The 23,475-nt window shown below is 43.2% G+C and overlaps 1 protein-coding gene across 16 annotated transcripts in view; it reads left to right on the top strand.

Moving 5' to 3' along the window:
* POMGNT2 (protein O-linked mannose N-acetylglucosaminyltransferase 2 (beta 1,4-)) overlaps positions 1–23,475 on the top strand; it is a 62,151-nt gene that overhangs the window by 28,924 nt on the left and 9,752 nt on the right. For 9 of the 16 annotated variants that reach the window (XM_043540866.1, XM_043540863.1, XM_037890349.2 and 6 more), the window contains one exon: positions 15,651–17,958. The exons of 1 other annotated variant lie outside the window; for it this stretch is intronic. In XM_043540866.1, the coding sequence (XP_043396801.1) occupies positions 15,743–17,479 (1,737 nt within the window). In that variant the 5' untranslated portion in view covers positions 15,651–15,742 and the 3' untranslated portion in view covers positions 17,480–17,958. Of the gene's footprint in view, positions 1–6,880; positions 7,195–11,706; positions 11,979–15,650; positions 17,959–22,226; positions 22,437–23,475 lie in introns of those variants that run through there. 6 more of the 16 variants (XM_037890350.2, XM_043540864.1, XR_006288937.1 and 3 more) reach the window with 4 other exon arrangements.

Below are 23,475 nucleotides of genomic sequence, written 5' to 3'. Positions count from 1 at the left end.
ACAAGGGGCAAGGTTGTAAGACCCAGATTTTTTTTTAAATGTTGTACTAATACCATATGGATGGCAGTTTATGGTGACTGCATCTCTATAAGAGATTCTCTAGCAGAGAGAGCAGTTAGTAATATGCGGCCAGCAGCCCCTTTCCAGTTCATAAAGGAAGTGAAACACATCTCTGATACAGTATAGTCAGTCTTTGCTTTTACATGGCCTGAAATGATGGTGTCCATTGTGATGCTGTGCTAGTCACCTGCAAGTATTTTTTGTAGAGCGACTTAACAGATGCATACTCCTGGTTTGCCTGGAAATACTATTTTTTGATTGGGCTTTCCATACGTTGCAGCTGCCACCACTGCCTCCTCCTGAAAGCTATTTCCACACTTTTCAAAATGTTTGAAGTACTAGGACTTTGTTTCGTGGGTTTTGTTTTGTTTAGGGGGAATGGGAAAGCATGTAGCCTCTGAACATAATGGAAAACAGAAGCTTAATGAGAAGCCAGATGCTAAAAACAATCCCATTATAATCTTGCTGGGAAACAGAGGCATGTTATAATTTGTACTAAGACTATTATGGTCCACTTATAAGAGAATGCATAAGCCAGTAGAATGCCCCCCATTCCACCTTAGATATTCACATTTATAGGAGAGTCTTCTTTTTTTTGTGTGTGCTTGAACTGCCTCATTTTCATGATCCTATGCTAGATTTCATCTTTGCACTTTCTGCGATATTCTTTCCATATAGTGTCATTAGGGATATATATGTATTTTAATATCCTGAGAATGACTCTTGATGAGGATTTACCTTTTCCAAAACCTCCACAGCTAGTGCAGGCTTCTTCTGAGCTACTACCTTGATGATGCTGTAGGGCTCTCATTCCACCACTCCAGTTGCAGAGTGTTTTGGGGCATGTGCTGGGGGAGAGTTTCTTTTCTCAGCATCTTCCAGGTTGTAACAATCTATTTAATCCTCCCTGTCACTTCAGTCTTTGGCACATTTAAGATGTACTCTCTCTCTACTGGCTCCAGCATCTTGGTTGGTCCGTGGGGCCAGATTCAGTCTTGGTGTATGCAGTGACTTGGTGGGAGTTACCTGGGAGAATTCCTTTGTGAGTGTCACTTGGCGGATAAGGCACCGGACTTCAATTCAAGAGATGCGGGTTCTGGTCCTACATTGGTGTGGCCTGAGCAGGTTTATTTCACTTCTCTGTGCTTCAGTTTCCTCATCTGCAAAATGGGAACATGTTCCTCTTGTGATGTCACACAGATGAAGGCCTAATATTGGAACTGAGGTCTGAGAATTGACCAAGTGAATCTTTTTCTAACCCCATGTGACTCGGTTATGTCTACTTCCTTTATTGCCATGCCAGTTTTATTACGGTTAGCAGTGTATGGCCTATGCAGCTATGGAAGAGTGAGCTGGGTCCTGTCCTGTCTTGTGTGCCAGCCAAATAATCTGTTAAATACTTGCCGCAAAATAGTTACTACCGGTGATGAAATGTGGACAAGAATGAACACTGCCTTTCTGATCTCAGGTTCAGTTAGAAGCATGGATGCAAAAACCATCTCTCAATTTGTAAAATGAGCAAACATGATTTGGAAGCTACTGAGAGAATAAATATGAAACCCCTCTGTATCACTCTTCTCACCATGGCCCCAATCTTGCAATATATTATAGGCAGGTGGGTTGCTGCATCTGTATGGAGCCCCACTGAAATCTGTGGGACTCTTCGTCGGTGCAGCAGTCCTCCTGCATGCAGCTAATGGTAGGACCAGAGCCAGTGTCACACTTCAGTACAGTCAATGCAACTCCGAGCAGGGTGCGAAGAGATTTAAAATGTGGAAAATTCAGATAGCTAGTATACTTCTTCTCAGCAGATGTGTTATGTAATATGGATAGATAACACAAAACATGTGCATATTTACATTGGTGCATGTATGTAGGCGACTACGTGTGTGTGTGTGTTGTTTTGTGGGAATAAACATATATCAGTCTAAAATAAATACGTATAATGTAAGTATTTATTTATATTTTAGCTGTTTTGGCCAGCGTACTCTCTTACCATGCACACATTTGAGGTCCATTTGGAGAAGGTGATCAAAGCGGAATTTTTCATTTGAAGTCTCTTGGGAGAAAATACTATTCCCCCCATCAAAATACTTTCCCCTTTGGAATCTTCAGTTTGTGGTTGAAAGCCTGGCCCTGTTGAAGTCAATGGGGGTTTTGCTGTTAACTTCTATGAAACTAGGTTGTCTGGAGCCCTGGTTTCAGTACACCAAGTACCACTGTCGCCCTGTCTGAAACCTGACATTTGTCAACAAGACAAGGAAGCGTCTAGAGAGAGATGGTGGGTGAGGTAATATCTTTTATTGGACCAACTTCTGTTGGGGTGAGAGACCAGCTTTGGAGCTTACGCAGAGCTCTTGGTCTAATAAAAGATATTACCTCACCCGCCTTGTCTCTCTAATATCCAGGGACCGACATGGCTACAACAACACTGGATACAATGAAGCTTCTAGTAGTTTGACATGTTTGTTTGTGTGTTCCCTTTTTAAATGGAAAAGTGCTTTTCATTTTAAAACACTGCAGGAAGAACAATTTCTTCTGGAGTGTGCTTCTAGGTCCATAAATAATAAATGTTGTAATTGGGAGTGACGCAGGTTCTCCTGCAATATCTATGTACAAGGCAAAGATTCCATAAACAACACGTTTTCCTTGCTGCTTGCCCTCCCTTGGCCTAAAGAAAGCTATTCAAACCTCTCTGCCAGTCCATGTATGTGTTAGCACTTTTTGGGGGATTCCAAAAGGTTTATTGTTTTCTTTACGTGGTGCTGTGTTTAAAGGTTGAAACTTTACAATGTGAATTAAATATTTATTGATCTCTCAATGAGGTTTGACTAGCATTCTCCTGGCTCAGGGCTGGTGTGCAGTGGGCAGCTTATTTAACTGCAGTCTGGGGCTGCAACAGTTTGTTTTATATCACACTAGTAACAGACAAATACTAAACAGTTACTATTACAGGGGCTTTAAAATCAAATTACGTTTAATTCAGTTAACAAGGCCCTGATCCTGGGTGGACCCCCTGTGTCCATGCAGAGCCCCATTCACTTCAGTGGGACTTTCCTGATATGTTTACATAGCTGCTGGGAGGTGTGATTCCTAGTGCATGTAGACAGACTTGCACTAGCACAACTCAAGCTAGTGCACTAAAAAGAGCAGAGTAGAGACTGCAGCACAAGGAACGGCTTGGGGTAGCTGCTCGAGCCCACGTTAGGGTTGCCAGTTCTGGTTGGACGTATTCCTGGAGGTTTCACTCTGACATAATCTTTCATGGGAAATTCATCTTTAATTCCTGGAGTCTCCAGGATTGTCCTGGAGGGTTGGCAGCCCTAGTCCAAGCCTGCCCAACTCTCTTGGTCCAAGCTCTGGTGGCTTGCTTGAGCTGCTGCCAGTGCTGTAGTATCTACACTGCTGTTTTTAGCGCATGAGCCTGAGCTGAGCTAGCATGAGTCTGTTTGCCCCTGCTGGGAATATCACCTCGCTGCTGCAGTGTAGACGTGCCCTACGCACAAAGATCTGTCTACACGCAGCTCATAGCACGGTGAGAATCACACTGTCATACTGTTTCTGGCTCCAATTCAGTGAAGTCCTTTAGCTTGTGCTCCATTTTAAGCATAAGAGTTGGCTTCTGTGGGACTGTGTGCTTATAATTAAGCTTGTGCTGAAGTGCTTTAATGGATCAGGGTTCTCGTTGTAAACCTTTAACCTTGGGGTTACATCTTAAAGGGACATTGAGTTTGACAAATGCCAAAATTCCATTACATTATGGGGGATTGGGGAGGTTCCCTGTGTTGGGAGGACATTGAAAATCTAAGGAGTACTTGTGGCACCTTAGAGACTAACCAATTTATTTGAGCATAAGCTTTTGTGAGCTACAGCTCACTTCATCTGATGCATTCAGTGGAAAATACAGTGGGGAGATTTATATACACCGAGAACATGAAACAATGGGTGTTACCATACACACTGTAACAGGTGTGATCACTTAAGATGAGCTATTACCGGCGGAGGGGGGAGACCTTTTGTAGTGATGATCAAGGTGGTCCATTTCCAGCAGTTGACAAGAACGTCTGAGGAACGGGGGGGGGGGGGGGGGGGGGGGGGAGAAATAAACAAGGGGAAATAGTTTTACTTTGTGTAATGACCCATCCACTCCCAGTCTCTATTCAAGCCTAAGTTAATTGTATCCAGTTTGCAAATTTAATTCCAATTCAGCAGTCTCTTGTTGGAGTCTGTTTTTGAAGTTTTTTTTGTTGAAGAGTTGCAACTTTTAGGTCTGTAATCGAGTGACCAAAGAGATTGAAGTGTTCTCCAACTGGTTTTTTAATGTTATAATTCTTGATGTCTGATTTGTGTCCATTTATTCTTTTACGTAGAGACTGTCCAGTTTGACCAATGTACATGGCAGAGGGGTATTGCTGGCACATGATGGCATATATCACATTGGTAGATGTGCCGGTGAACGAGCCTCTGATAGTGTGGCTGATGTGATTAGGCCCTATGATGGTGTCTCCTGAATAGATATGTGGACGCAGTTGGCAATGGGCTTTGTTGCAAGGATAGGTTGCTGGTGAGTATTTGCTTCAGGTTGGGGGGCTGTCTGTAGGCAAGGACTGGCCTGTCTCCCAAGATCTGTGAGAGTGATGGGTCATCCTTCAGGATAGGTTGTAGATCCTTGATGCGTTGGAGCGGTTTTATTTGGAGGCTGAAGGTGATGGCTAGTGGCGTTCTGTTATTTTCTTTGCTGGGCCTGTCCTGTAGTAGGTGACTTTTTCAAAAAGGCTGACAAAGGAGGTGCTGTCTTCGGAAACCAAAGTTCCCATTAAAATAATTAAGGGGCTGATCTGAAGACCTGTAAAATCAGTGAAAAGACTCCAATTGACTTCAGAGGGCTTTAGATTGGGCCTTGAAAGTCTTGCGTGTGCAAGGACTGTAGAATTGTGGGTCATGTTGACTCCAGTAGAGGCAGGCCTGAGATAGATATAGCTGTTTCCATGTGTAGTTAAAACTTTGAAGCTCCGTATGGGCTGACTATAAGCTCCTATCCTGACCCACAACGCACTGTCCTACCTCTGGCCCCTGCATTGCCAATGTACAGTGAGGTGAGTTAAAGACAGAAGGGTGACTCTGGGCAGTCTCACTCTGTTTGCAAGATCGTTTTTGCTTGTTCTGTGTGGGAATGCTAAGACAGAAAAGCAGCGCATCAGAAACCATGTGTTTTAATCTGTGCCTCAGGAATGGTATTTCCATTAGGTTCTGGTCATCTTGTCATCAGACTTACTTTGAAGGTCTTGCTTTAAGATCCTTTGTCAGTTTTATAGAATATTTAGGTTGGTTGGTGTGGTTTTCCCATCGCCCCCCCCCTTGCATATTTGGTTTTTATTTGTCTTTTAATATTCCAAAAAATCACACTCAACCCCCCAGATCAGAAGCAAACTCAGGTCTTAATCCTGCAAATACTTTCACGTGTAACTTTACAAATACGAGTAGTCTCTTTAAGTTCAATTGGACTGTGTAGTAGTATTATGTACGTACATAAGGGTTTACAGGATCAGATCCAAATCAGTGCATGTGGTGCTCCTGGAGACAATTATGCTAGAATTGGCCAAATAGTTAATAGGTCCAATTGGTATAAATCCAAAGTCTGAAATTACAGTATGATCCAGTGTCTAGGTAGCATAAATCCATTTAGCCTTCTCCCTAATGATTTATAGTATGAGTCAAAAAAGAACTGTAGAGATGCTAGCTTGACTGCCCTGGGCTGCTCTTCCTACACATGTAAAAAAGGGCTCCAGGTAGCATACAGCTACCATTCATAGCTGAGAGTTTTTCTAACAGAATGCCCCTTACACAAAATGTGAATAATTAATTATGTGGATGGGGCTTTGTGCTTTCTCCTTTGAGCAGCTAGAATAATTCTTACCAGGAGCAAGAGAAACCCTGCATCTCGTCTGAGAGCAACGATTTTTATCTTGTGTGTATGTGTGCGCGCATGCACGTGTCATGGTAAGGTTGGGGCTTTGCTATTGGGAGTAGTCTCAGTCATTCCACTGGTTGCTGTGAGACTACTGCAAGCCATAAGCATTTTGTTCGGCGGTGTTTGCAGAATTGGCCTCTTGGGTCTGGACCTGAATTCAGGATCGGGGACTTGACAAATCAAAACTGGGCACAAGTCTTCTAAACTAGTCTGATGGACTGCATCAAGTGTGGAGTTGAGTTCTGCAGATGGATGCTAGGAAAATCACTCTGAGCTTGCCCCCACCCAGTGCGCTGAGCAGCAATCGCTCCTATCTAACTTGAACCCAGTTCAGTGTTTTCATATTAAATACAGTTTAATTTTGCGACTTTCGTATCCACAAAAACTCTTTTCACTGTAAGAGAGTTTGTTTAAAAACATGATCCCCTATACTCTGAAGGTGTATGCTTGTCGCACGTTCTATACGGTGCCATTCGCTGACCCTCATAGCTAGGAAAGCTCTTACAAGTTCCTGAGGGAGTTGCCAGAAGGCATTTACAGTAGCTTTCTCCTTTTCTGGTGATTCGCGTTTTCTGCCCCCCCCCCCCTTTTGTTTGTTTGTGTGGAGCCTTTATTTATTTTATTTATTTACCTAAAAGCAAGCTCTGAGGGGGGGGAGGGGAGGGGAAAACCACCCAGCTTTGTCTGTGTCCTAAACATACTCAGCTTTGTAAAACAGCACCGTTGTATTTGTTTCAGTGTGGCTGCCCTTTGGGGAATTTGCAGGAATACTGCAGCAAATCATCCTGCATGCAAGGCTGACCTCTGGGAGGCTAACAAATTGAGGTGAGCCAGCTGGAGGGATAGGACACTGCTGATAGACAGAGCATGCTCAGAGTCAGCTAGGGGAGAAAGGTAGCTCAGTCTGCAGTTGGTGCACTGGTTACTGCTCTGGTAGATATTTTTTTGTTGTTGGGGGGGGGAGATTGGAGAGAGGGTTTCCCTGCAAGAAACAGATTTAAGATTTTTCTTTTTCTTGTGAAAGAGAGAGGCATTGGATAATGTTTGCTTTTTATATAGCAGATCAGGTATGCATGCATGTGCTGAAATCCTAATCCGTTAGGGATAGTTTTTTTCCAAGGATTAAGGAGATTGCAGATGCTCTGAATTAATGTACTGCTTTGGTGAGTGTTAATTGTAATCATTCTCTGTTAGCTGTCGAGCTCACATACGGATCTGACTTCAATTTTGCAGGTTGCTCTGTTTGCCCACCTTTTTATAGTGCACTTCTTGGGTTTTTTAATGTGTGTATCAGATCATTGTTCGAATTAATTTGTCTGAATTTTTCCTCTGTGGTTGTGTGAGTGATCAGTATTTAATTTATAATCCCCGCCTTCATGCATTTTTTTTGTTTGAGTATTTTGGAACAAATGATTTGTGCGGAGGAAATCCTGTTTCTGATATAGACTGAATTCTAGGGCTTCTTAAGAAAAATTTCTCCACTTGACAGTTTTACTGTCTCTACAGAACATGTCGCTGTATAGCCTGCCAACCTACAAGGCTTTTTAATGTTCTTATTGGCTGTGCTGGGTTGCTAACATTTTAGGCTCCTGTTGAGAATTTCTAGCACATAGAAACTGTTCCAGACACCATGCTAAATGGGAAACCTGAACTGCTCATACTAATTGTTATAAAGACAATTTTGTACTATCCTTTTAAACTTCTATCCAGACAGTACCCAAGCTGTTTCTTTTATGAGGAGGAGGAAGAATATAGAAACAAATGGCTACCAAAACCCAGAGTCACTGAGATTCATATTTGAGTGCATTTAGTTATCAACACTTTCTGGATATTCATATTAGTTTTGCAGGATTAGTAAATTCTTTTTTTTCCTTGGAGTTGTTTTTTAATTTATGGATAATTGTCTATCAAATCTCTTATTAGTGGTTTTCTTGACATGCATTTTTATTGATAATGAAGACTTGTTGCTTACAAAAAAACAGGGGAAAGAGCCTGCAGCTTTTTTTGATTGATTAGCATCATTGGCTCCAATATAGGTTGATTCATGTGAGAGGAGCCATTGATTTCAGTAGGATTACTTATGTGAGTAAAGGTTAACAGGTGTGAACTCTTGTTTAACAGTTTCCTCCACCTATCCTCCATCAACTAGAGTTTTTTGGGTTGGTGAGTCTTCAAGTGCTACGGCTCCCAGGCATGTACCCAGAGAGGCATTGTTAGCTCTCCTGCCAGTAGTTTTACTTAAACCCCCAGCTGCTGAAGTCATGTGGTTACATGAAAATCTCAGCTTTTTGTTGTTAGTGAAAGTTTCCAGCCTTCCTGATGGTGGGGAAAAGCTTTAAAACGGGACCCCTAAAAGCTTGTAAACCAGAACACAAATAAAAAGACTCAATTTATTTAAAAATTTCTTAATTTTTAACTGTCTCCTGATATTTTGTTTTTGTTTTGTTTTTTAACTTTAACTTTAACTTTAACCTGACTTTCAATATTTGGGGTTGGCAATACTGCATTTGACCCTTTTAGAGGCCAGGCATTTTGATAGAAGAGAACAGTATGAATAAATATTATTTCAATAGAATACAGTAACTTGAAAGTTACTATCCAGCTCTGAATGACTATGAAAGAAATCGATTACATGAGCGAATTTTTTTTCCCAAAGGCACAACTGGTAGTTAGGTGCATGGGCCAATGGGCATTAGGCACCTAACTGCTATATGTGCCTTTGAAAAAAATCTTTCCCCCTTGTAGCGTACTTTATCTTCCTTTTCATAGTGAAGGTATATTTGAAATGGAGAACATTTAACAAAAGGAAATGTTATATGGAGAACCTGCCTTCTTGTTTGCCATCTCCTATAGAGCAAGGTTTTTGATTTAGATGAAGCCTTAGAATTAAAATAAACCTGTTTTGTTTATGAATATCAGTGATACTGAGGTGTCTATAAAATAATATTTTAAACATTTCTGATGATTACTTTTCTGATATAACCCTATTTTTAAAATCCAATTTGAGAATTGAAATTTCAGGTGTTCTGCTTTATACATTCTCTTCTAAGGCAGACTTGATTAATGGTATTTGCTACTTCAACTACATGGCTTAGTCCCTTCTTGACTTTGTAGTTGTTCTACAAAGCTGCTTTTTTCTTTTTTAAAAAATCAGCACATCTGTAGTTTCCTGCTTTTTAGTAAGAAATTTACTTACAAAATATATCAATTTCTTAATATACAACACTTTCATTGGATAACTCAATGGTTTATGAACATTACTTATTTAAATCACATGATCAATTATGTACAGTACATAAGATGACGAAACTGAGGGTTTGTGACTTGTGCATGGTCACACAGGAAGTCAGTGGCAGGGCTAGGAATAAAACCAAGAACTATTGACTCTGTCCTGTTTTCTCACCAGCCCTTCCAGATATTTCCCTTGTGACCATAAAAGAAGCAGGAATTCGCAACTTTGTGTGTGTGTAGAAGCTCTTCTACTGGAGAAAGGGAAGAGACAAGAAGGCTTGTGAAGACTACTAGAGACTTGGTTATGCAGATTGAATGTACCTGGGAAGTGTTTAGGCCATGTCTACACTATGCACCTTTTAGCGACACAGCTGTGCCGCTATAGCCGTGCTGTTAAAAGATGCACAGTGTAGCTGCTGTTTGTCGGCAGGAGTTGAGTCTACTTTCTTTTTTTATTGTCCAAGCTGAGTGAAATGCAAGATATAATCATAAAAACATGGCAGAGAGACCGCTCTTTAAAATTCTTTCAGTTGCAATAATCTATGGATGTTATGAATAAGATCTTTTAAAAATATATTAATTTTGACAAGAGTGTGCCCCTTTAATAACTAGTTTCAGCTACCTCTCTTATTGAAGCAGACATCAAAGTGTTCCTGAACAAGGCAGCACCTACTGTAAGCAGGCTGGCTTCAAGCATGAATATATGGTGTTCTGAAATAAGCACCCATTAACGAAGAGAAACTTAGTTACTGTATCAAATCTTACATAATGGTAACGAAAATCCTGCAAGATAGTCTAATTGCAGCGTAGACATACCCAAGCATCTGCTTCTGGCCTGTGCCAACTAACTCAGGCTGGTGGAGCTTGGGCTATGGGGCTGTGGCGTAGATGTTCCAGCTCAGGCTGGAAGCTGAGCTCCGGGACCCTGCGATGGGGGAGGGGCCCAGAGCCTAGGCTCCAGCTTGAGCCCAAATTCCCACACCATAATTAAACAGCCTCATAGCCTGAGCCCTGCGTTCCCAAGTCATCTGATACTGGCCAGACGCACGTGTTTAATTGCAGTGTAGACAGAGCCTCTAAGTCTATGAAATGTGCACTTTCTGAGCAGACGTGAGCTGCTGAAGGGTTTACTTGCTTATCAGTAATAAATATTAACTAAAAAGTGATAGTTGAACTGAGGTTTTCTGAGGATAGGGAGCCATGAACACTAGTTAGCCCACTTGCTAAAGGATGGGAAGGGGAGGCTGCTGGCAGCTCACCTTCCCTTAGGTGCCTCCTCATTGGCCATTTTAACTAAAATTAAAGCAACAAAAGACAAGTTGGCACTTCCTCAAGCCTCTGCTCTTCTTCCAGTCTCTGTCCACTCATCTTTCCTACCAGAAACTAGAGAGGCCCCTCCAACTTTCTAATCCTCCTGGTGCTGAGTGTGCTGTGTGTCTTGGCTCCATGCCTCAGCTTTTTTTCTGCAAATCTGTCTTATCCCACTTTCTTTGCACCCAAACCTCCCCATCTCAGCCATTACACTCCCAGGCATCAGCTGCTCCCAGCTATCATCAAGCTTCCTGCCAGGGCAGTCTGCTGGTTGTGATTCTCTCTCTTCCACTCCTCTCCAATAACCTGTCTGTGTCAGGAATCGTCAAGGGAGCCTCCTTTGGGGCATCATAGCCCTTTGAGCTTGGCAGCAAGAAGGTTCCCTGTGCTTTTACAAGTGTTCCTTCTGGCAAGGCTCTAATCTGTGTGCTGTCATTTCTTCCGGTGCTGCCGAATGAGAGTTCTTGAACATTTCAAAGCTCTGTACAAATGTTGGTCAATCCTTGCAGCATCCTTAGAGACTGAGATGCATGTTTCTGTAGAGCAGAGGTTCTCAAACTGCAGGTCATGACCCCTCAGGGGGTCGTGAGGTGGTTACATAGGGGTTGTGAGCCCGGCCATGTGTGGGGACTATCAGCCCCGAGCCTTTGTTAAATTAAAATTACCCCGCTCCCTGTTTCTAATTTATAAGGGGGGGTGTTCACACTTAAAGGCTTGGTGTGAAAGGGGTCGCCAATACAAAAAGTGTAAGAACCACTGCTGTAGATTGAGGGCATGGCACTGAAAGATGCCATGGTGGGTGGGTGGATTGAGAGGGCTGGGGTGGGAAAGCAGTTCTGAACCATTACACTCCCACTTTCCCCCCGAGGTTGAAGACCTGTTTGAAGAACTGAAGATGAGTGGCATTGAACAATCCATCTGGCCTGTCTATAGCGCTTTTCATGCTCAAAGTGCATGCAGATATTAAACTTTCCTCCCAACACACCAATGATGGAGAGATGCAAAATAACTCTCATGTCGCAGGAAGGGACGTGGAGGTGGAGAGGTTAAGTAACTAAAGTTATTTCCATGGTGAAGGCTGTCTCTCTTACAGGGAAGTGTTAATTTCAAAATTATCTACTTCCTCATGGCAGGTATCCACATCAGAAGACCCTCCTGGCAACTGAGAGAGGCTGAGGAGCCAGTGGATTTGGAGGCTTGCTGGCTGGTCCTCTTTCCCCTGGATGTGGCTCATCCTGACTGGGTAGAGGCCCATACGTGAAACAGTATGGGACACCTTACACTACCACTATTTATGCTGTACCTTTCTGTGAATGAGCAAAAGACTTCAGCCCTTAGGGCTATCCATCCAGCATCTCCCCTAGCGCTGTGTTCACTGAACGTGTAAGAGAGAAGAAAATGAAAGGTACAGTGCTGCAGAAAATGAGCAGACATTCCAGAAAAATCTTAATTGCAGAATCCACAATCCAGTTGTGCCAGTGACTTTTTTCTCTTTCCTCCCTAAATCCTGCTCCTGGCCAGTTTTTCTTTGTTCACCTCCAGCAAAAGCAGCCTTCAGCCAAACAGCATGAACCAGGATTTATGCATCTCTAGGCAGCTGGGAACAAGTATGATGATGGCTGGCTCTTAACAGCCATCCCTGAAACTTGGATGGCTAAAGAAAACACACTTGCCTCCGCTAAGTGCAGAGAAGTGAAAGATCCCCTATAGGGAGGGGAGGAAGGAAATCTGGTAAAAAGGATGTTAAAAAGCAGAGTTATTTACTACAGTAGTTGTACAGGCACTAATGCAACAATGTGTGAAATGACAGATTTTTAACCTGTGTATTTGTAAAAGAGATCCATCCGGGCCACTTTTCAGAAATGAAGTTAGAAACCAATCTTAAACTAGTTCTTAGGCTGTCCCTTGGGGGCTGATAGGATAAAGAAATATTAGAATAGACTTTTTCTCTAAGGAGGACGGCATGGCTCCCAGGGTGTTTAGTGAGAGACACAACCTTCCACCTTGGGGTTTCCAGTTGAGATCTAGATGAGTATAGGAGTGTTTGAAGATTGATACCTCAGGTGACTCTTTGACATTTTTTTTTCATGTTAGAGTAAAATAAGTTAAAGGCCTGATTTATTTGTCAGAGGTGCTGAGCACTAGCAGTTCCCGTTGACTTCAGGAGGAGTTTTGAACACTTAGTGCTTCTGAAAAACCGATCTTAAGGTTTGTGCTGCCCTCAGATTGACCCTTATTTTAAGCATTTTAAATTCTTCAGAGCTAAAGGCTTTCTTCCAGATCTGCCTTTTATATACTGAGTAGCATGCTTTGAAGGAGGTCACTTGGACTCTATCTTCTTCTTTGCTGGATTGATATTGCTACTTAAAGCAATTTCCATTGTGTATGTGTAGCTAAAAAAATGGGCTGTTTACATAGTCTAATACTATTGCTAGATTATTTACCAGAATAGCAAAGTAGAAAAAAGAAAAGTGAAACATGCTTTGGAAACAATATACCCAGCACTGAAGTAGAACTGGAGAGCAACAAAATAAATGTAGATCGACCTGCAAGTGTGAGATCCTAGCTCTTGGATTATTCCCTCCCCTCAAAACTCAGTAGCCTTTTCTACACTTACAGGTCAGCATCAGTGCAGCTACACCAGTTGATGGCTATTAATGGTGGAGCCTGGGCTGTTCTGAGCATAAACAAGGCCTTGGTCAAAGTTTCAACGGTGCCACCATTGGTGACTCATGAAATCAAACGTATCTTTCTTTGCCTTTTGCTGTCTGGCACTTACTGAGCTAGATACTCATTCAGTCTACCTACCAGAGGAGATGGACTTCATCTCTGTTCCCAGCAAAGGCTGATCCCAAACTGAAACTGCTGTTTTGATCTCCATGAGGCCGATTGTAGAGGTGATCTTTGAACAATGAGTTTATACTACCTATAACTTCCTAATTCCCCTTTGGGGGGTGTGTGTGTGCATGTGTCTGGGCGTGCATGTGTCTGTGTACGTGTGTGTATGTATGTGTCTATGTATATATGTGTACACATACATATATACTAAGTCTGCCTATTATATTATTCTGAGTTTGCTATCAACCTGCCGTGCAATTCTTTCCACAGTTCAACAATATAGAAATAACAAAACCAATGTACGTCTGGCTTAGAATGCAAAGGGATCAATACTAATTCATTGGACTTACCTAAGCATTTGTGAGTTTAAACTTACAGCAAAATCAGTTTAAACTACTCCCTACAAATAAAATTAGAAATGGTTTGGTCAGACATAGACCAATCAGAAATTGTCCTTCCAATAATTCCCCATGGGTCTTGGTTACAATTTATTTGCAATCTGATTAACAGTGAATATGACGCATACTGAAAATTGGAGCTCAGAAATGCTGCAAATGAATTGGTGCATAAATTGAAGTCCTAAAGAATATAATGTAATTGATGCTCAAACATAAACCAATAACAAACCTAAATGAAAGGAGGCTGGTGCCCTCTCAAATGGAAATTGCCAAGACGTCTGCCATTTGGAAAAAGGGAACACTGAGTCCCTGCACCAGCAAGCACACAGAGATGAGTCTAGGGTCAGATTTTCAAAAGTGTGCCAATTTCAATGGGAACAGAGCTAGGCTAATGCTGAATGCCTTTGAAAATGTCAAAGCCTTTGGGGGCGGGGGGGGGGGGAGGAATGCCTGGAATGTGTTTCTTTTAGATATGTCAAAGGTTAGCTGTACTGGTGTGAGTCAGCTGCACCCTTGCTGGACAAGGGTGTGTTCATTTTAATACAGCTGTGACCCCTCAAACAAAGAGCCAAACTTTCTCCTGTGCAGATATTTAGGACTAGACAACTCAGACCCATCGATCCTAGGCTTCAGCCAAGAAACACAGTGTAATTTGGAAGCGTGGAGCCCCATCCATCCTCCTGGGCTGGCTGTGCTCTGGGCCAGCGTTATGTTGCCATGAGGTAGAGCAGTCTCAAGGATGCACTAAATTACTCTGGCTGTCAATAACCCCAAGCCCTGGGCACTCTTCCTATGCCAGAAGCTGGGAGGGGAATGGAGTAGGAGCAACTCTTCTGTGTTGCTGGAGGATCCCCTGGCAATTGGCTTGTGATTGGGTATGCTACTGTTTGACTGCTCTGTATTGGTGACCTGGCACAATGTGGGCACAGCATAGCTGAGGATCCAGACCATTGTTTTCATTCACTCTTTCCTTTTATTTGTTTGGATGAAGTTGGCCCGCTCTGTTGTTTACCAATGGATCCAAGAGCTGTGTGGCTCTCCAGAGGTTCTTTGCATCTACACATCCACCCTGCTAACCCCTCTCTTCCAATATCGGCATGATTCCTGCATCAGCTGCTGTTGTTGCGCCTTCCTTCCCACCCCATTCATGGCCATGCAGTAGCCATCATGTAGGAGGGGTAACAGATGTGTGAGGCAACGTTAATGTCTGGCCAGATAACCTCATGGGATCATACTTTGGAGAGAGGGGCCAGCTTCATTTCCTCCCACCTCCCCCCCCCCGACCCCAGACCTGTGGAGTTCAAGCGATGAGAAGCACTGCTGGAGTCACTTCTCGTGGGCTTGTAGAGTCTGCTGTGAAATCAGCTCCCTTCACCTAAAAGCCTTTTTAAAAGGTCCCAAGTGACGTGCCCAAGACCACAGAGGAAGGCCATGGCAAAGCAGAGAACTGAACCCAAGTCTCTCAAGCTCCAGGCTAGTGCTCTAAACACTGGGCCATTTGTCCTCTCTACTGAACTACCCTATTATAAATAGCTTGAGAAAGTTAGGTTTGAAGCATATTCCTAATGAAAATAATTGCTTAGATTGCCTAATGCATATGCACAAAATTCATCTTACCATTTATTTTACTTAAATGGTAGAAACTATAAGAGAAGAGGGGAAGCTGCTTTTCATAGCTTCTCAAAATCCCCCCCCCCCCCTTTGAGTTCAGTTTTGGACAGTATCTTACCTTCACCTCTCTCCCATTTCCTGGGGCGGGGGAGGGGAGGGGGATGCTGACAAATTAAAAAAAAAAAAAAAAAGATTTCAATGGCTTCTTTCTTTTGTTTTGTTTTCCGCAGGGCTTTGCTGTCACCATGTCAAAGAGGATTAATGATGTTGGCTCTTTCCATTGTGTTCCCCACCTGTCGTCTTGGTAGGATCTAGCTACAGAATGAACATAGCAGCGGTGTTTAATGCCCTGCTAGTGTCTGCCCTTGCAGCTGTGCTTTGGAAATACATCAAGCTGCGAGAGCACGTCTTCGTGCTTGAAGAAGAGCTGGTCCTCACTCGCCAGTCCCAGGAACTCTCTCAGGTCCAGATTGACTACCATGCGGCTCTTCAGGCCCTGGTGGAGGACGGTACCAGGATGGTGTGCACAGGCAGGATGCACACGGATCGCATCTGCCGCTTTGAGTCCCTCTGTTACTCCACTGAGGCAGAGGAGTTTGTCTTCTTTCACAGCAACGCGTCAGTTATGCTTCCCAACCTTGGCTCCAGGAGATTCCAGCCTGCCTTGCTTGATCTCTCCTCAGTGGAGGACCACAACACCCAGTACTTCAACTTCGTGGAACTGCCAGCTGCTGCGTTGAAATTCATGCCAAAGCCAGTCTTTGTGCCTGATGTGGCGCTCATCACCAACCGATTCAACCCAGACAACTTGATGCACGTCTTCCACGACGACCTCCTCCCGATCTTCTACACCATGCAGCAGTTCCCAGACTTGGATCTGGAGTCACGACTCTTCTTCATGGAGGGGTGGAGTGAAGGCCTGCACTTCGATCTCTACAAGTTACTGAGTAATAAACAGCCACTCCTCAGAGAGCAGCTTAAAACCCTGGGCAGGCTCCTTTGTTTTACCAAATCTTATGTAGGGCTGTCCAAAATCACCACATGGTACCAATATGGATTTGTTCAGCCACAAGGACCAAAGGCAAACATCTTGGTTTCTGGCAATGAGATCAGGCATTTCACCAAGTTCATGATGGAGAAGCTGAATGTCAGCTTGGAAGAAAGTGCCAGTGAGGAATATATTGTAGTATTCAGTCGAACAATCAACAGACTTATCCTAAATGAGGCAGAACTAATTTTGGCACTTGCCCAGGAGTTTCAGATGAAAACCATTACAGTCTCCATAGAGGACCATTCATTTTCTCACATTGTACGTCTGATCAGCAATGCATCCATGCTGGTCAGCATGCACGGAGCCCAATTAGTGATGTCTCTCTTCCTGCCAAGAGGGGCCACAGTCGTGGAGCTCTTTCCCTATGCAATCAACCCCGAACACTACACCCCGTACAAAACACTGTCAACGCTCCCTGGCATGGATCTCCAGTACATTACCTGGCAGAACACTGATAGGGAAAACACTGTAACCTTTCCTGACAGGCCATGGGACCAGGGAGGAATTGCTCACTTAGACAAGGCAGAGCAGGAACGCATCATAAAAAGCAAGGAGGTTCCACGGCACCTCTGTTGTCGGAACCCGGAATGGCTTTTCCGTGTCTACCAGGATACAAAAGTCGACATCCCTTCCCTTATCCAAGTGATCAGGCAAACTGTGAAATCAAAGCCTGGACCCAAGAAGCAGAAGTGGACTAGTGGTCTGTATCCTGGCAAGGTCAGGGATGCTAAGTGTCAAGCCTCTGTCCAAGGTACTAGTGAAGCGAAGCTCTCTGTGTCTTGGCAGATCCCCTGGAACCTTAAGTATCTGAAGGTCAGAGAGGTGAAATATGAAGTGTGGATACAGGAGCAAGGTGAAAACACTTACATGCCTTATATTTTGTCACACCAGAATCACACCTTTTCAGAAAACATTAAGCCATTCACAATATATCTGGTGTGGATCCGCTGCATCTTCAACAAAAATCTCCTTGGACCTTTCGCAGATGTACTCTTGTGTAGTACGTAACCCACTCTCTCTCATGTGTCGAGTCCTGCCATGCACCCCACCACATCAGTGGTTTTAAAAACCTGTTGTCCTGTAGTGTTTTTTTTTTTTTTTTTTTTTAAGAGGGCTGAAGAGGACCAGACCATGCCAATTCCTAAGTGCCCATTTTATGCATTTAATGTGTGTGTGCTCTAGGTGGCATTTATTTCCATTTGGTGTAAGAGCTGTCTGTTCCTGAAAGTAACCTCCAGAAATGAAATTGCAACCTGAATACCTGTAATTGAAAAGCAGAATGGAAGTGAATCGCGTGTAATTTGGTAGTGATTTGACTTTCTGTTGTGCAGTGAATATTTAAGTGCAGCATTAAACTACAATTAATTATATGGCTATATGGACAATTGTCGTCGTCATTCGCCATTGTAACTTCTTTTTAAAAGCTGTATGTGTAACCCAGGTACAGGGTTTGGTACAAGAGTATTCATTAAATTATTGTAAGCCTCTTCAAGAGTTCTTTCCTCTTCGTATCTGTCAAAATGATTGTTTTGTAAGAATTATCCAAGATCATGGTGAAATGTACGTGTGGGTAGCTCGCTCACGCTCTCTTTCTCTCTCTGTTCTTCCCCCACTCCCACCCCCACCATATTTTGGCTGAGCAGAATAGGACTGCAGCATCAATGCTGTTTTAAAATCTGGTTTTACTCTACCCCAGTAGCAACACATAAAGCTGTTAAAAGGGAGGCGCAACAGATGGAAGATGAAAAGGAATGCGATGGGTAAAACAGCTGAGTGTGGGTGGGTAGTGCAAGCAGTAATTACTATGTTTTAAGGTCTGTTTGCGTTTTGGAAGCTGTAGGCTTGTATACGGTTCTGTAGGATGGGTGGGGAATGGAGGAGGGAGGGTGGTGGGGACAGTTTACCTCAACTAAATACTTTACATAAACCTTTTGTTTCCTGAAATACAGTATAACCCTGTTCATAACAGCCACCAAGGGACTAATAATTCTATGGACACTTTAACAGGTAGTTGCTTAACTCTGATTAATAGGTGAGCTCCCTTATGGGATCAGAGATTTTACTGGCTGTTAGTAGACAAGACTACAGTTAGCAGGTAATCACTAGGACACGTGTCACTCTATTATACTGAAGAGAAATTGTGTGCTATGGGCCAGATTCTGATCTTGGTTATGCCGAAGTCCAGAAGAACTCCACTGAACTCAGTGGCAAGGGCATCGGAACCTTTTGTAGAAGGGGGGGGGGGAGGGGCGGGCAAGGGCAAAGTGGATTCCAGTGTCCCTTCTCCCATCCTGCGCTCCCTTCTTGCAGTGCCCCCTGCACACTGGCACCTGGTGCAGTCTGTCTCCTACTCTCCAGCAGCTGCACTTAGCTTGCTGGGAACCAGCTGCACAGCCCATCCTCCTTCTGCCCTTCCCACCAGCCGCCGTCTGGCCCCTGCAGCACTGTGAGCAACTCCCCCGCTGCGAAGCACAGTCCCTGCCAGCGCCGCTGTGCACCTTCCTGAGGCTTGCAGTTTGGGGAGGCCAGGGCCCCTTGCCCCCCATCCCCACCCACTTCTGGTTCTGGTGGTCAGTGGAGTTATTAAAGATTTACACTGTGGCTCAGTGTGACCAGGATCTGGTGCTATGGTTTTATCCTCTTAATTTGATGGATTTCTGGGGCTCTGGAAAGGGTCAGCTAAGGCTCTATCCTGCAGTTATTCAAATGAGTATTTCCAGGATTGAGCCCTTAATTATGTTGCTTTTGTAAAACCATGTAGGGTCAGACCTCTGGGGGTGTAAATTAGCCTGCTGCAGAGAAATCAAGGGGATTTGACCTATACTGTAGTTAATGTCTTATTGGGTAAGGTACTTGAAGAATTTAATTTATAACTAAGGTTAAAGAAACTGGGAAGTGCTTCTTTCCAGTTCTGCACAAGCAGCTGTGTAGTGGAATGGATCTCAATCCATTAATGGGATACCACCTGAGAGATGAGTCTTCAGGCAAGATTATGATATGGGTTTTGAAATACTAAAAATGTGTGGAATAAAAGGAGGGCTGGAAAACAAATAAAATGATGTACAAAAGTAGGTGTTGAGGCTGGCACGTATTCTGTGAATGCATTTCCATTACGTTTGGTTTTGTTTTCAAGCATGGGGGGGTTTTATGATGAAGTCACATTTGCTTCACAGTTCTATCACCCTGGATGAATGATATAGTTTAAAGGGGACTATTGATATTTCTATCATCTTGTATGTTCCTAGGACTAGATGAACTACTTGATGAGTCAGGTACTACGCATCGTAATGGTGGCTGTTTCTGGCCCCTAGATCTGCAAGGTCTCCATCTGAAATGGGCCTTCAAAAGGCTGAACTTTGAATTTGTTCTTACAAGTATTCAGAAAAAAAGCTCTGTGTTCTGATAACAAACTCTGCTGATGTGACACACATACATCTACGTGTGTGCGTGTTGCTTAGCTGCACTTTTTGAAACAGATTCATTTTTAGAGTGCCATTTTGCCACCCCTTCACCCAAATGTGGACAAACCCTTTTAATTTAATTAGTTTTCTATTGTAGCTAACTTCCTAACATTTGCAAATTGGTTACATCACATTAACTTACTGTCTTCACATATCCACAGTGGCATCCTAATGTCTCTAAACATAATTGTCTGTAAAAAAAAAAAAAAAAAAAAAGACTGCTTACAGTAGATATGGACCTAATTTTTTGAACCATTACATTCTATTGACTTAACACTTATACAAATGTAAGGCGATAAATTATGCAAGCACCTTTTCCCAGAAGATCAAACATGTTGGGTTTAGTTTGTGGGTCCAGGTAATATACAGGGGGTCAGACTCGATGACGGTCCTTTCTGACCTTGAACTTGATTCTGTGCTTTGCAAAAAATGTGTATGTTCAGGTGCTAGTTCCCCCACCGGTGTGGTGCATATTTATATAAGATAGTAATGAACGCAAAGGGTAAACGTTTTTTTTTCTCTCACTACTAAAGTGTAAAAGAAGGGAAGCTAAACTACAGACCTCTTGATTGTAACTGTAGAGATCTTACTAGCCCTCACCCCAATACAAGAATGTCTGCAATAGGGCTTCACTATCCCATCCTGAGCTCACCTTGTGTCTACCAGGTTGCAATGAATCCATTCAATGTCAAGGCCCAGACTCTGATCCATAGCTGTTGCAATTCAGCAAAGCTCCATTGACTGCAATGGTGCTATGCTGATTTATGCCAGCTGAAGATCTGGCGTGGAGTTTTAGCCTTGCCTCTGTAGTTGATTGTTTTTGTTGGGTTTGCTTTTTTTTTTTTTTTTTTTTTTGGCATTTCCACCGAAGCTCTGAGGTTCCACTCCATTTTCTCTTCTGTCGCCCAAAATCCATCTGATTTACTTCCCATTGTCCTTGATGGCTTATGACACAGCCTCCATCTTTCAGGCTGAAGAGAACTTGATGGGGCTTGATTCTGTCAATGCTGCTTCTTAATTAAGCCAAAAGGATTGCTTTGCATTTAATAGCAATGCCTTGTAATGAATTTGCATGCTACATAAGCAGTAACTGTCTGGATCCCTAACATGCATAGGCGCTTTCGTTCCAAACCATAGGCGTCTACCAATTCAGCCAAAGGGAGCTCCTTTCAAAAAGTAGTAGGAGCAGTGGTAAGTCCCTAGTAGGCTGCCACTACATGGCAACGTCGCTCCCTCGTGCGCACACGCACACACGAACAGTATTGCCTCTGTGGCACTCTCAAGCCTTGACTATACTATCACAGTAAGTCAACCTAAGTTACGCTACTTTAGTTATGTGGATAATGTAACTGAAGTCGACGTAACTTAGGTCAACTTACCACGGCGTCTACACGAGATGCTGTCCCGCTGACTTACCTTACTCTTCTTGGAGAGCTGGAGTACCGCAGTCGATGGAAGAGCACTCTGCCAGTAAGTGTAGACACTGCTGTCCGGGAGCATGAGGAATGGAAGGAGTTTAAATCCCAGATGCTCTCTTGACAGTACAAAACACTAAAAGCAGATTCTCAAGCCATCTTAGAAAAGGCCTTTAGCTAGCTTGAATACATTTACAATGCCTAATTGTCTGGGACAGGTTTCTCAAACTTCATTGCACCACAACCCCCTTCTGACAACAAAAATTACTACACGACCCCAGGAGGGGGGAATCTAAAGCCTTAGCCCACCCGAGCTTCGCTGCCCTGGGCAGGGAGGGGCAAAAGCTGAAGCCCAAGAATGTCCGCCCCAGGCAGGAGGCGTGTAACCTGAGCCCTGCCATCCGGGACTGAAGCCTTTGGGCTTTGGCTTTGGCCCTGCGGGGGGTGGGGCTCAGGCTTCAGCCCCAGCAAGTGTCATGCCAGCCTTGGTGACCCCATTAAAATGATTGCGACTCACTTTGGAGTCCTGACGCATGGTTTGAGAACCGCTGGTCTAGGATATGATAAAGAAATATTTTTATTTTAATTGATGTAAATGCTAGGAGCACAGGGCCTCCTTGTCTTCCACTCTCCCAGGAAGAATTGGGTGGAGGAAAATGGAATGGAATATTTATCAGATTGCATGTGAAAAGGGACTGAAGTGGCAATATTGTTGTTTATGGGTGGGATTTTCAAAAACACACAAGTGACTTAGGTGACGTTCCAGTGATGATTTTTTTTCTTCTTTTAATGGAGCTTGTGTTCACAAGTTATTTGTATGCTTTTGAAAATTCCATCCTGTAATGAAATGTCCTGCTTTTTCTGTAATCTGACCTGAAGCGAATTTTCTGGGAAGCGTATGTTACCCAAACTAGTTACCAGAATTTATACCTGGTTGGAGATGGAGACCTGTGAATGAAGCATGTCTAGCGGGGCCTTTCCATAAAGAAGAGCAATGCAGTCATCTTTTGCTCAACATGATTGGGAAAACAGTCGCTGCAGTGGAGAGCTCTCTGAAGAACCTGAGAGGATTTGAAGCAGTTGCACAAGGTAAGGAATGGAAAAAAACCGAGCTCTCTCAAGGCAAGCCAGAATTGTTCATGAAGGGAGGGACCAATCCCAGGGCAACTTGACTGAATGCTTTTGGGGTGATTGGCAGCTGGAATCTGTGTTTGAGGAAATTACTAGAGTTCTTATTGGTATGACACTGACTAACAGCAGCTTTCCAGGGACCTGGTATATTGGAAAGTATTAACATTTAAAGTTTAATATTTCTGTATTATTTGATTATATTTATTGAATGAAATCATTTGAGCTGTTCTTAATCCTAGTGTGTGGTTAGCTGTGTTCATTGAATGGCTTTTGATATTCTTGCTCTGTGTAAGAAACACATAAGCTACCATTTAGAGTTTAGGTGATTTATAGTTACGTGACTTAGATTGCTCCCACAGTGGCATACGGGATGAAGGCAGACCATCAGGCTATAAATCAAGACCTGTGATATTGGTCTTGGGTGAATGATACTTTTATATTGATGACATTCAGATTCCACTGAGAGGCCGAAACTCCTATTCTCCTCTGAAGGAAAGCCTGCTGAACCCTTTGGACAGATGCCGTGCTGGGGGAGTGAGTTGGTGGCCAGCTACTATTTAGTTGTACCAGCAACTAGCTGTATTGCACTGCCAATAAAACTCTATTGTAGCTTACCCTAGCACCATTAGCTGTCAAGTTGAAAATATAGAAGGGTAAACCTAATCTGATCAGGCCTGCATCTACCATCAAATACGAGTTGCTATATTTTGTAGCAGATTTATTGTGCTTTTTTTTTTTTTTAATTGGGCCTACAAACCTATTCATTCTTTTGGCTTCTCTGTGTAGCTACCGCACATATATTCCCCTTCCTCCCCACCCCCAAAATGCTGGATAGCATCCCCTTGGTAAAACTAGACTCATGGACTAGCAATCTGTGGCAAATTTTATGTCTTCAGAATGACTAGAACTTGTCAAAACACTGGAAAAATAATTGTGATATCCAGGTTTTCATTTTGTAGGGTTAAAAATAAACCTCTATTTTTCTTTCAAAGTTGAT

The sequence above is a fragment of the Chelonia mydas genome, chromosome 2 (assembly GCF_015237465.2).
Source record: "Chelonia mydas isolate rCheMyd1 chromosome 2, rCheMyd1.pri.v2, whole genome shotgun sequence".
NCBI lineage: Eukaryota > Metazoa > Chordata > Testudines > Cheloniidae > Chelonia > Chelonia mydas.
This window is presented reverse-complemented; position numbering and strand designations above follow the sequence as displayed.